Raw genomic sequence first — 11,669 nt, 5'->3', positions numbered from 1 at the left:
AAGACAAACTTATACGTACATAAAGGTCTATTAACTCAGCTGGTTAGAGCGTCGTGCTAATAACGCGAAGGTCGCAGGTTCGAGACCTGCATGGGCCATTAAGTGCTTTTTACTTTCGTTTTTGTTTTCTAGAAAACGGCACCGTTTTACAATATTTCATAGAACAGAATTTGGGCGTGAACACCAATGGCCTATTAGCTCAGATGGTTAGAGCGTCGTGCTAATAACGCGAAGGTCGCAGGTTCGAGACCTGCATGGGCCATTAAGTGCTTTTTTCTTTCGTTTTTGTTTTCTGGGAAACGGCAACGTTTTACAGTATTTAGTAAAACTGAATTTGGGCGTGAACACCAATGGCCTATTAGCTCAGCTGGTTAGAGCGTCGTGCTAATAACGCGAAGGTCGCAGGTTCGAGACCTGCATGGGCCATTAAGTGCTTTTTACTTTCGTTTTTGTTTTCTGGAAAACGGCACCGTTTTACACTATTTATTAGAACAGAATTTGGGCGTGAACAACAATGGCCTATTAGCTCAGCTGGTTAGAGCGTCGTGCTAATAACGCGAAGGTCGCAGGTTCGAGACCTGCATGGGCCATTAAGTGCTTTTTACTTTCGTTTTTGTTTTCTAGAAAACGGCAGCGTTTTACAATATTTCATAGAACAGAATTTGGGCGTGAACACCAATGGCCTATTAGCTCAGATGGTTAGAGCGTCGTGCTAATAACGCGAAGGTCGCAGGTTCGAGACCTGCATGGGCCATTAAGTGCTTTTTTCTTTCGTTTTTGTTTTCTGGGAAACGGCAACGTTTTACAGTATTTAGTAAAACTGAATTTGGGCGTGAACACCAATGGCCTATTAGCTCAGCTGGTTAGAGCGTCGTGCTAATAACGCGAAGGTCGCAGGTTCGAGACCTGCATGGGCCATTTAGTGCTTTTTACTTTCGTTTTTGTTTTCTGGAAAACGGCACCGTTTTACACTATTTATTAGAACAGAATTTGGGCGTGAACACCAATGGCCTATTAGCTCAGCTGGTTAGAGCGTCGTGCTAATAACGCGAAGGTCGCAGGTTCGAGACCTGCATGGGCCATTAAGTGCTTTTTTGTTTCGTTTTTGTTTTTGTTTTACAGTATTTAGTAAAACAGAATTTGGTCGTGAACACCAACGGTCTATTAGCTCAGCTGGTTAGAGCGTCGTGCTAATAACGCGAAGGTCGCAGGTTCGAGACCTGCGTGGGCCATTATGCGCTATTTTCTTTTCTTTTGGTTTTTTGGAAAACGGCAGCGTTTTATATTAGTTAATAAAATAGAATTTAGACAACAACATAACGGCTTATTAGGTCTGCTGGTTAGATCGTCGTGCTAATAACGCGAAGGCCAGTTTCGAGTCCTGCAAGATTCAAATGTACTTCAGTTTTTTCCGAGGTCTCAGACCTCTTTTATTTCCCCTCTTATCCTTTAACGCAAACGATGTCGTTTGCCCCACTTAAAGATGCCTGGGTCACGCAAATCCTGTTTAATTTTAACATTCCATTTTGGTTATTTCCAGTTTTAATATTTACCATTTTGGAAATACAAAGCACGAAAATCTTTCTGGACAACAAAAAGATTGAAAATTATTAATAAATTTCTATTTATAGCATTTATATTATCTCTTGCTAGTTAAGAGTCACAAAAATGAAATATCTAAATAGGAGAGTATAAATTATTTTTCATTAAGAAAAAGAGTACGAATTTGTTTAATTTTTTCCTCTTAAATTTTCTATTAATTAACTTTATTCTGAGTACCTACTATACTATTCATTTCAAGTGATCGGTATTATAAAATCGATAGCCTGTTAAACATTTAATTTTCTTTCTAATAATGTTAATATCACTCTCTAAATTTTGGATAAAGTTTTTATAAATTCAGTTAAACTCAAATTATTATTTAATAAAAAAAATATTTTAATATTTCATTATATTTCGTCATGGTTGGAACTTGTTATTTTTTATTTCCAACACAACCGTCCATGTTTTCTGGCAAAATGAAGTCAGAAAAAGACTTGAACTACAAATTTATTGGACATTATCCTTTAAGGGTAACTATATGAACTAACAGGATTAAATTCGTGTTCTAGGATCAACTTAATGATCATCTCAACCGGGAACAAAATCCCGAAATTCACGAGAAAAGATCATTTAAATCATTTCATATATTCTCAAGTAGTATAATGCATGTATGGTTATTAGCTTCGGCCTTGCTCTCGAATACATGTTACAGCAACTAAATCAAGGAATGGACATGATTCTCTACCAACATATAATAGTTTGTTAACCCTACACAGGAGAGCCGCTGGTAGTCCTTGAACTCGTTATTTCATCCGATTACTCTATGGGCAGAGTGAAAGGAGATGATTAAGCTTTGAACTATTCCAACTTACCAGCTAATGCAGCATCCTCATCCTCATCTTCAGCATCAAATTCTTGCTCGACGCCCTTTACCTGTATCAGGATAGTCCGTAAGGAAACCAGTTAGAAAGGATGCTGAGTTCTAGATCTACTCGATAATTCCCTGACAAATTAACAAGCAAGCTACATGTGGCTATCTTTGGGGAAATGACTTGCTCGAAATCAATAGAATAAGCTAGTAAAGCAATAACATACACTTTTACGTCCTAGAACAGTGTATGCTTCGAAATTCAAGAATGGAATGAGAGACAAAGTCAATTGTCTGCGCGATTATTTAAGTCAAAATAGAGCATACGCATACTTGTTAACAGATTGTGACGATTGAATCCCTCAGAACAAATTTTCACTAACTAAAAGATAACAGAATATCAGATACACGACAAAGATGCTGCCATGATATGCATAGACATCAGCGAAACCGTCATTATTCAAATCTTGATCACAACCAAAAACAGTAGACCCGCTATTCACCATCATTATGGCTGCATTCTGATAGGAATCTGCTTACAACAGATACAGCTAGACAGTGATATGGCACAAACAAGGGTAATTTGACCTATAAAACTTATTATCCAATCATTTTTAAAATTTTGATCATATTAACATTAGCATGCACTACCCGAATATTTATCCTTTTCTATTTCCATGATTCAGTGTGTATTAAACACAAACAAATTCAAACCAATCACTCCCCTTTTCAAATATGGGTGAATTATGCTATTCTCTGCATCCATATTCATACCAAATAAATTCTGAATAAAGTATAAGGACGGTCATTAGATATTACCTCAGGAACATAATGCATTAGCATATTTTCAATGCCGGATTTCAAAGTGACGGATGAGCTGGGGCAGCCACTGCATGCTCCTTGCATTTTCAATTTCACTATTCCTGTGTCTCTACAAATGTGAACAGGACACGTTCAATCAATGATAGTACAAAAAAGCGAAAAAACAAAGTATGTGTAGATATCAGAAAATAATTTAAACCAAATAAGGATAAAAGGAAGTTTACGGATCAAATCTCCGATATTCAATATCCCCACCATCATCTTGCACTGCTGGTCGAATTCGAGTCTCCAACAACTCTTTGATCATTGCAACTGTTTCAGAGTCATCCTGCATCATGCAGTAGCATTTACATGATTGATTCACAGACCTTCATAATTATGAGGTAGTGTTTCTGATAAATAAAGATACTGATGAAGCAAGTAAGGAGTGATATTCTCCACAAGTAGAGAAGATAAGCACATCTATTATATCTCCCAGTCAACAATGTTCGATAACTGATATTACTCTTCCATATTTTTGCCTTCCACACTAGTACATTTTCACTTCCTTTCATCTTCAAATATAATTCTTCTTTTGTTCTCCCACTAGCTTATTCTAAGATTAAAGATACATATGAGAATAAAACATCAAATAGGGGAGAGTATCTGGACATTTTAGTTTATTTGGTTTAAAAAAATATGCAAAACCGAACGAAATGAGCAAATATTCATGAGTAACCAAACTGACCGAAATCAATCTAAGGAACGAAATAACCAAACCAAAATCAAATGGTTTGATCTGTTCAGTTTTGTCTATTTGCAACTTTGAGAGAGCTGCTAGAAAATCTTTGGGAGTACACAATGAGAGACAGAACAAGGGCAACAGAAACTAACCAAGCAACATGACCAAGAAAGACTTGTCTAGGTTTCTTTTTTTCTTTTTCTTTTTTTAAATCAGGAACATGAAAGCTCTTTATTGCTGTCTTTTGTAATTTTACAAGTAGCTATAACTTGACAGTCTTAAGCCAAGTAGGAATATCCAGATTCCAGAGAACACAGATACAAATAATTGCCATTAATAAGACAATGAACATTTAGAAATGCAGAGGCATATAAAGTATAGCAATATGAGAAGCAGGCCAGTGGGCAAATGAGGCAGAAGGCATGAAGGAATGAGTGAGGTTGAGGCTGTGAAGTCGATGCACTGGCCAAAGAGGGACTGAGGGTGAGGCATGAAGAGGCAAAGACAGCTAGGCAGAGTTTGGAAAAGAAAGAAGATAGAAGGGACTATAGACGGGTTCTTTTCTGTTTTAGGTACTAATTAGGTTTGGGTTGAATACGGTGTAGCAGTTGTATGATTATGGATTGGTCCGGTGGGATATGGGTAGCACAACAATTCCATTAATGGGTTGGGTTTAAGAATATAAATACAATATACAATTTTTTTTTTTTAATAGGTGGTGGTTTGTTTGGTCAGTTTGGTTTAAAAAATAGAAAAGAAAAATAATCAAATAAACCTATTTAACCCGACTTAACAAACCAACCTCTACCCAAAACGACCAAACCAAAGCAAATGAGCCAACTAGGGTCTGTTTCAGTGTTTTATTTGGTCATTTTGTGTTTTCTATTTTTTAAACCAAACTGAAGAAAATGAAGCAACTAGGCTCCAGTTCAGTGTTTTAGTCAATCCAACTGACTATTTGCTCAATCCTACAAAAACCTATAAAATATATGAAAGGAGAGAGAATGGTTTTGCAGCAATTGCAGAAGGATCATGCCTAAATAGTGCAATTTGAAACTTCTTTCATTGGCTATGACATAAATTTTAGACACAAGATAAGCTCAAGCTGAAAAGCAAATGCCTATTTCATTCAATCTGTGCCTTCTTCAAAGCTTTGAAAACATGATAGCACAGTACAAAGTTTCAAAGAAAACACCCATCTTAAAATAATCAGATAGAAGGTGAGAAAAGCAAGAAGTTATGGCAGACCACGTCAAACAGTCACAGCCAACAAATAGATTTAAACTCTTCAAAACATAAGAAAAACTGAAATTAGAAAAAGTACCTCATGGATAGCAGTGTCCATGGATGATGCAGTTTTTGAGTCTAGAAATAATGGTTGTCCAGAGGAATAAAAGTCCATAATAGCAGCAAAAATTTCTGGCTTGAGGAGATCCCAAGAAGCATCATCAGACTTTGTTACAGTGATAAAATCAGATCCAAAGAAAACTCGAGTGATACCTGCATTTCAAGGAAACGAGATTAAATTCATCCATTCACCAATCAAAATATAATTGAATATTCAATTCAAGTAATTGCAAAAACACTTTGATAAAGTTTGAAAAATGACAGACAAAAAATAGTAGCATCTTCATCCAACTTTTAACTTCTAATTTCATTTCAAGTAATACCTTAATCAATTAATTAATCAAAAGAAATGGCTCAGAAATTTTGTTGTGATGGAAGCCAACAGAAATGAATCAATGTTGTTTCTATTAAGATACCCCCACTTTCCTGCAATACACCATTATATGATACTCCTTTAAAATATTTTACAATGGTTGGGCAACAAAAAAGAATCATGCTGCTATTCAAAACATCTTTTAAAGAAGACTAGCATTCTTCTTCACAACTTTTCTAATCACATGCTCTATCATAAATCAAACCTAAGTGACCTATAAATTATAGTTATTACTCACAAAGCCTGCGACTTTTCCTGTGGTTCTTTCTACACCGACGACAACCTCCAAAATGGTTAAAGAAAACATCAAAAGAACAGAACTAAAGTATTATATGTGGAAGAGGAAAAATAGGCACAACAGGATTAAACCAGATTCATAGCAACCTGAAAATCCCAATAAACATGAACAAACTCGATCAAAATCTTCAACTCAAGACTAGAGTACAATTCAACTAAAGACAGGGAACACCAAAAAGCCAAATGTTTCTAAAAGCTCTCTTTCCACAAACAGGCAAATCCCTCTATACGATGCTTAGTAACTCATTCTTTTCTTTTTCGAAGCCCAGTAATGGAACTAAATTCAGAAGAAAATAGCCAGGTCATTCCTTTTCCAAATAATTTATAATATATTTACTTTTGATTGGAAAATTAAGCATTCACAATATGTATGTTCTTGCCATTCGTCCCCCTCCAATCTTAAAACATTCATTTACGTTTCAGTTTGAACCTTAGAGTTAAACATTAAGAAAGGAAGAATAAACATATGAAATGCAAGCTAATGAAGCATAAGCTAGAAATTCTACGCTCAAAACCATCAGGAGAACAACTATCATTTTTACCCTTAAAACTTCATCTTGGTATAATCACTTGAAAGTTAGTCTAGATTATAAAGGTGTAAGCTAGTCACTCTTACTAACGACATGCAACATTCAAATTCGACTCAACAACCATCAAGTCAAACTGAAGATCACATAGCTTAGTATTCTAGAGAGCTGATTTTGAGCAATTTAATCTAGTTTAAAAGCAGCTAGCAATCCTAAATCCATCATGCATTTCTATTTAATATGATTCTTACAAATAATCCAATAAACAGATGAATAAGAGAAATAGAGCTTCAAATCCCAAAATAAAAACCAACCCAGTTTTTACTTTCAAGATAATCAAGCTTAACCAAATGATCTCGGGAAGCTTTATTAGTTCACCAACTGGGACATCGTTGTAAGATTTAAAACCTGATTGACCAGAAGCCAGTTCACCTTGGCCCTTTCCATTCCTTAACGATATTTTGGTATTATATGAAATTGCGTCACACAATGAGAGGTAGCCCTCTCTCATCCCATATTCCGTAATATAATAGCCATAGTTTCATTTCTACACAGACAACATGACATATATAGCGGTACAATAGATTAGTTCTTGCAGTCTAAGATCCTCACTCTCCCTCTCATTCAACTGCAACTTGACAGGGTAAGCTTCTTACCGTCAATTCCATACAAGGCCTTGGCCAATGGTGAAGTCATTGCAGAACGGGCATTTGGGAAATCAGCACTCCCGACTTCCATCACCGCTTTCCCTGGATAAAACATCAAAGACGAAGGATTGGGTGTTGATTGAGTTTGAATAAACATGCTTCTCCTTTGGCCTGCAACCCGAAAATAAAAAAGTGAAAAACCCATCAGATAACTGAGAAACAAATTCGACCCCAAAGGCAAAAAGGACAATCAGCAAAGACAAAACCAAACAGATGAACCTATAAAATGGTTCCACTTGAGAGATGGCAAAGATGCTAAAGACTCAGAATTGGAGGAAAGGACGGAGCTTGGGTTTCCGACAGCCAGCAAGGACGGCGTTCTTGAGGAAGAGAACATGAGGCGACGAGAAATTAACTCGGAAGGGGCGACCGATCGGCATGTTTGCCGCTGAGATACAGCTCGACTAATCAATCTCCCAACTCCTTTCATGGAAACTACCCTCGTTCTCAAGTAAAATTCAAAAGGCGTCTTCGGCTATCAAGTTGAGAATTCGAGACCTGATAATGGCCGGGTCGGGTTCAAAAGTATTCTAATTTTAATTCTAATAACCAAGTTTAGTTGGCCGAGTATAAAATTACGGTCTTGTATTCCATTTCAGATTTTGGATTTTAACATTCTCATCATTTTTTATCTTATATTATAATTAAATATAAATTTTAAGATAAAATTATTTTATATTTTTTATTATATTTTAACACAAAAATCAAATATATTTTTTTTCTTCTCCTTTTTCCTCTCATAAATTTGAAAAATCAAAATTCATAACCTCTCTTCCCAATTTTAACTTTAAGCCTCTCATGTATATTCATTTTCCTCTCGAGTTAGATTTTCAACTTCTCCTATATATCGTCTACTTATATTATAAATGTTCTTTCGATTGTTATAAATCTTTATTTAATTAATTAAGGAGAATATAGAGAGAGATAAGTAGAAATTAGAGATCTTGTATAATAGCCATCATTGTCATCCCTTCCTTGTGTTGCATTGTTCATAAGTTCAATTAACTTTTAAATCCCAAATTTCTTTTTGTTATGAGTTTAATTTATTTAATCAAGAACAATTACTAATGCTTATCTGATTAATCTAATATTATTGCTATAGATTGAAGTTTGAAGCTTGTTTACTTTATTGTTTGTGATTTAAATTATTGTTTCCATAAAAAATTTCACTAAAATCAAAGCTTTCAACTAAATTCATTTTTTTCTTTATAGGATTTTAGGTTATTCTTTTTCAGTTACCAGGATTATATTAATTTGGTGAACTAAATTGTTCTCTTAGTAGCTAATTTAATTATTCGATTAATGGGTCCATATTTCATAACAAAGACATTATAGTAAAATTTGCTTTTAGGTTTTTTTATATTCAGTTAACTAAATATCTGAATCTTACATTTTAACCAAATGAACTAAACAAGGTAATCTCACATATCACTTGCAATCTTGCATTCCCGTAATCCTATTGCGGAATGTAATCTAAGATTCAGCAAACCAAACGTTCCATAGTGTATTCAAATGGGCATTGTAGGGGTGCTAGGATCTTCCTACATATAATCGTACTCCAGAATCTATATTTGATAATGAGACCAAGCCATAGTTTTAAGGTTTATTCATAATTACACTAGTCCTTATTCTTTTTTTTTTGAACAATTTAAATTTTTCTAGTGAGGTAAGCTTGTGGACTAGTTTTAACAAATAGAAAGTATGGAAAAACTACGTTAAAAGAAATGAAGAAGGGAGAAAAACGAAGGGAGAAACATAAGAGAAAAGAAAAAAATGAAAGTTAAAAGAACATGAAAGAAAAAAATTAAATTGCTCAAAATTAAAAATTATAGGGACCAATTGTAGAATTTAACCTAAAATTTTCGTTTGAAATGATAATTTAACGTGCCAAGTTAGCTTATCGTTACACGGTTAACGGCAATTAAAAACTCAGTTACTCAAATGTTACAACACGATAACATAAGTGACTAAAATATAATATTTCAAACATAAGTGACTAAAATGTAACCTAAGACAAATAAAAGTAACTATTTTGATAGTTTATCCATTTTGAAATTTTGGGAAAAGCTAACCCTAAAGAAGAGGAAGTTTAAATCAATCTTGAATTTTAGCAATTAAGGTGAGTTTTGGTTTAGATTTTTTGAAATCTTTATGTTTTAATCTATTTTTCTTAAAACCCATCTATTTTGTTTGGGTTAGTTTTATAATTTGTCAAATTTCAACCATTTTTGATGAGACTCTGGTGACATAGTTTGTCAAATTTCAACAACTTTTGATGAGATTCTGGTGACATTGCTCACAAATATTATGTCCAGGAACATGTTCATGAATAAATAATGTTCATGGATAATAAACAAGCAAATAAAACATAAATATATATCTTAGGGTTTATTTGATTACATGTAAAAAGTTTAACAGTAAATAATTTACAGGTCAATGTAAAATAAGTCTTTTTTCCTGTAAAATGACTTATCCTCTTGAAAAAAATAAGTCATTTTTCTAAAAAGAGTTCATTATAAGTAATTTTATTTTTATATAAAAATTAACTTAATTCAAGCTTAATATTATTATATTGATAATAAATTTTAATTTTATTTTTAAAAATATTTAAAATTATTAAAATATTATATTTTCAATATTATTAAACATACCTATTTAATTTAATTATTTATATTTAGTCATATAATACATTATTAATATAATAAATATAATTTATTATAATAAATTATTTAATATTTCAATTTTATTTTAATAATAAATTTAAAAAATAACAATTTTAAATAATATTATTCACGTATTATAGAAAATATTCAATATTAATATTTTAATAATAAATAGTTATTACAATTATAAATATATTAATAATAAATATTTTATAATATAAAGTTTAAAATATGTCATAAGTCTATGTACACTTCACAGATTTACAATTTAGTCATTGTACTTTTATTTTCAAGAATTTAGTCCCTTTACTTTTTAAATTTGAAAATCAAGTCCAATTATTGACATGTTAAATTTTTTTTGTCAATTTTTTTGATATCACATTTTTAAATAAAAATACTCACTTGGTAGTCATATAATTAAAAAATGACGTAGTAATGAACCTGAATTTAGCATAATATTTTTAATATATGTAAAAACAATGTAAAATATGAAATTATAGATAAAAATAAATTCAATTAAACAATAAAAAAATAAAATCTCAAATGTATGTTTGATTTATTGAAAACAACTTTTATGGACTATTTTTAAGAAATCTACCAAATAACAGAAAATATTTTACACAAATTCATCCAAACACCAGAAAATATTAGATTTTTCATAAAAAAATAAAATTTCAGAAATTATTTTCCGGAGTGAAATAAATGGAGCCTAAATTTTTAGATATAAAAATAATCAAATACAATGATTAATAATTATATTATAAATAAAATAAGCACACAAACAATAAAAATTCATTAATATATAAGAATCGAAAAACAAATAAACTTTAAATGATTTATTAAATGAATTTAAACAAAAAAATTTAAAAAATTGTTCATGAATATAATTGAGTTGAACAAGCTTTATTTATGTTCGATTTGTTTAATATACGTGTCTTAAAATAAACGAAAAAGAACAAAAAAAAATCAAATTATTCATGAATTATTTATCGAACATTCTATATATTTATAGCTCTGCGTGGAATTTTTTAACGAATATAGTTAGGTGCTAGCATGATAGATGGAATGAAAGTAGAGGGACCAATGTGGCCAAAGTGGGAATTTCATTATGGTACAATGATCACAATAGATATTAAAGCAACTAAAAAGGGTTAAGAAACAAAAAATAATTCAAAGTTGAAAGGACAAAGAAAAGCGGTATGATTACATTATAGATTTTTTTCTTGTGTGCTAAGGAAATTGTATTATTATTATTATTATTATTGTTATTATTATTTGTGATGGATTGTAAGCATAAATAGAATTTTATGAATTTAAAACAACTGATCGAAATTGTGGATAATTTGATGTAATAATCAAATGAAAAATAATAATAACACGTGACTAAATATTAATCACATCCAACCCACTTCCATTGCTGTTGAATTAAATAGGTTAAAATTCTTCTATTAATCCTTGTACTTTACGAAAAATGTGAATTTAGTCATTATACTTTAATTTGGTTATTTTTAGTTTCTATATTTTTTAAGTTTTAAAATTTCAGTACTCACCAACCAAGAATTGTTAAAATCATTCCATTAAGTTGTGTAATGCCATGTCAATTTGTTATTTCCATATCTTACTCATTAAAATTTAATTAATGGATTAATAACGGTCTTTTTGCATCAATATCACAATTTCAAATTTTGAAAAATATAAGGACTTAGAATGATGTAATTAGAGAATAATGACTAAATCTACAACTGTACGCATAATACATGACCAGTAAGTAGTAATTGAACTTAACTAAATAGATTTAACAT

At 31.8% G+C, this 11,669-nt stretch overlaps 1 protein-coding gene and 8 non-coding genes across 9 annotated transcripts; 8 read left to right on the top strand and 1 right to left on the bottom strand.

The window, feature by feature from the left end:
- The first annotated feature begins 24 nt into the window (after window positions 1-24).
- TRNAI-AAU (transfer RNA isoleucine (anticodon AAU)) lies at window positions 25-98 on the top strand. Its single transcript has one exon. It is a non-coding gene; the product is annotated as a tRNA-Ile (tRNA).
- A 90-nt stretch (window positions 99-188) lies between these two features.
- Window positions 189-262, top strand: TRNAI-AAU (transfer RNA isoleucine (anticodon AAU)). Its single transcript has one exon. It is a non-coding gene; the product is annotated as a tRNA-Ile (tRNA).
- A 90-nt stretch (window positions 263-352) lies between these two features.
- Window positions 353-426, top strand: TRNAI-AAU (transfer RNA isoleucine (anticodon AAU)). The gene has a single exon. It is a non-coding gene; the product is annotated as a tRNA-Ile (tRNA).
- Window positions 427-516: 90 nt separating this feature from the next.
- TRNAI-AAU (transfer RNA isoleucine (anticodon AAU)) lies at window positions 517-590 on the top strand. Its single transcript has one exon. It is a non-coding gene; the product is annotated as a tRNA-Ile (tRNA).
- A 90-nt stretch (window positions 591-680) lies between these two features.
- Window positions 681-754, top strand: TRNAI-AAU (transfer RNA isoleucine (anticodon AAU)). Its single transcript has one exon. It is a non-coding gene; the product is annotated as a tRNA-Ile (tRNA).
- Window positions 755-844: 90 nt separating this feature from the next.
- On the top strand, window positions 845-918 carry TRNAI-AAU (transfer RNA isoleucine (anticodon AAU)). Its single transcript has one exon. It is a non-coding gene; the product is annotated as a tRNA-Ile (tRNA).
- Window positions 919-1,008: 90 nt separating this feature from the next.
- TRNAI-AAU (transfer RNA isoleucine (anticodon AAU)) lies at window positions 1,009-1,082 on the top strand. The gene has a single exon. It is a non-coding gene; the product is annotated as a tRNA-Ile (tRNA).
- A 76-nt stretch (window positions 1,083-1,158) lies between these two features.
- TRNAI-AAU (transfer RNA isoleucine (anticodon AAU)) lies at window positions 1,159-1,232 on the top strand. Its single transcript has one exon. It is a non-coding gene; the product is annotated as a tRNA-Ile (tRNA).
- Window positions 1,233-2,154: 922 nt separating this feature from the next.
- Window positions 2,155-7,784, bottom strand: LOC107904366 (nifU-like protein 4, mitochondrial). Its single transcript, XM_016830712.2, has 6 exons — window positions 7,424-7,784; window positions 7,154-7,315; window positions 5,278-5,453; window positions 3,457-3,560; window positions 3,230-3,341; window positions 2,155-2,475 (listed from the first exon to the last, which is right to left on the bottom strand). Exons 1-6 carry the CDS (start codon window positions 7,632-7,634, stop codon window positions 2,401-2,403), a joined length of 840 nt encoding a protein of 279 aa, XP_016686201.2. The 5' UTR covers window positions 7,635-7,784; the 3' UTR covers window positions 2,155-2,400.
- Between the last annotated feature and the right edge of the window lie 3,885 nt (window positions 7,785-11,669).

The sequence above is a fragment of the Gossypium hirsutum genome, chromosome A05, assembly GCF_007990345.1.
Source record: "Gossypium hirsutum isolate 1008001.06 chromosome A05, Gossypium_hirsutum_v2.1, whole genome shotgun sequence".
Classification (NCBI taxonomy): Eukaryota; Viridiplantae; Streptophyta; class Magnoliopsida; order Malvales; family Malvaceae; genus Gossypium; species Gossypium hirsutum.
Note: the sequence above shows the minus strand (reverse complement) of the source record. Positions and strands in the feature narration are given on the sequence as shown.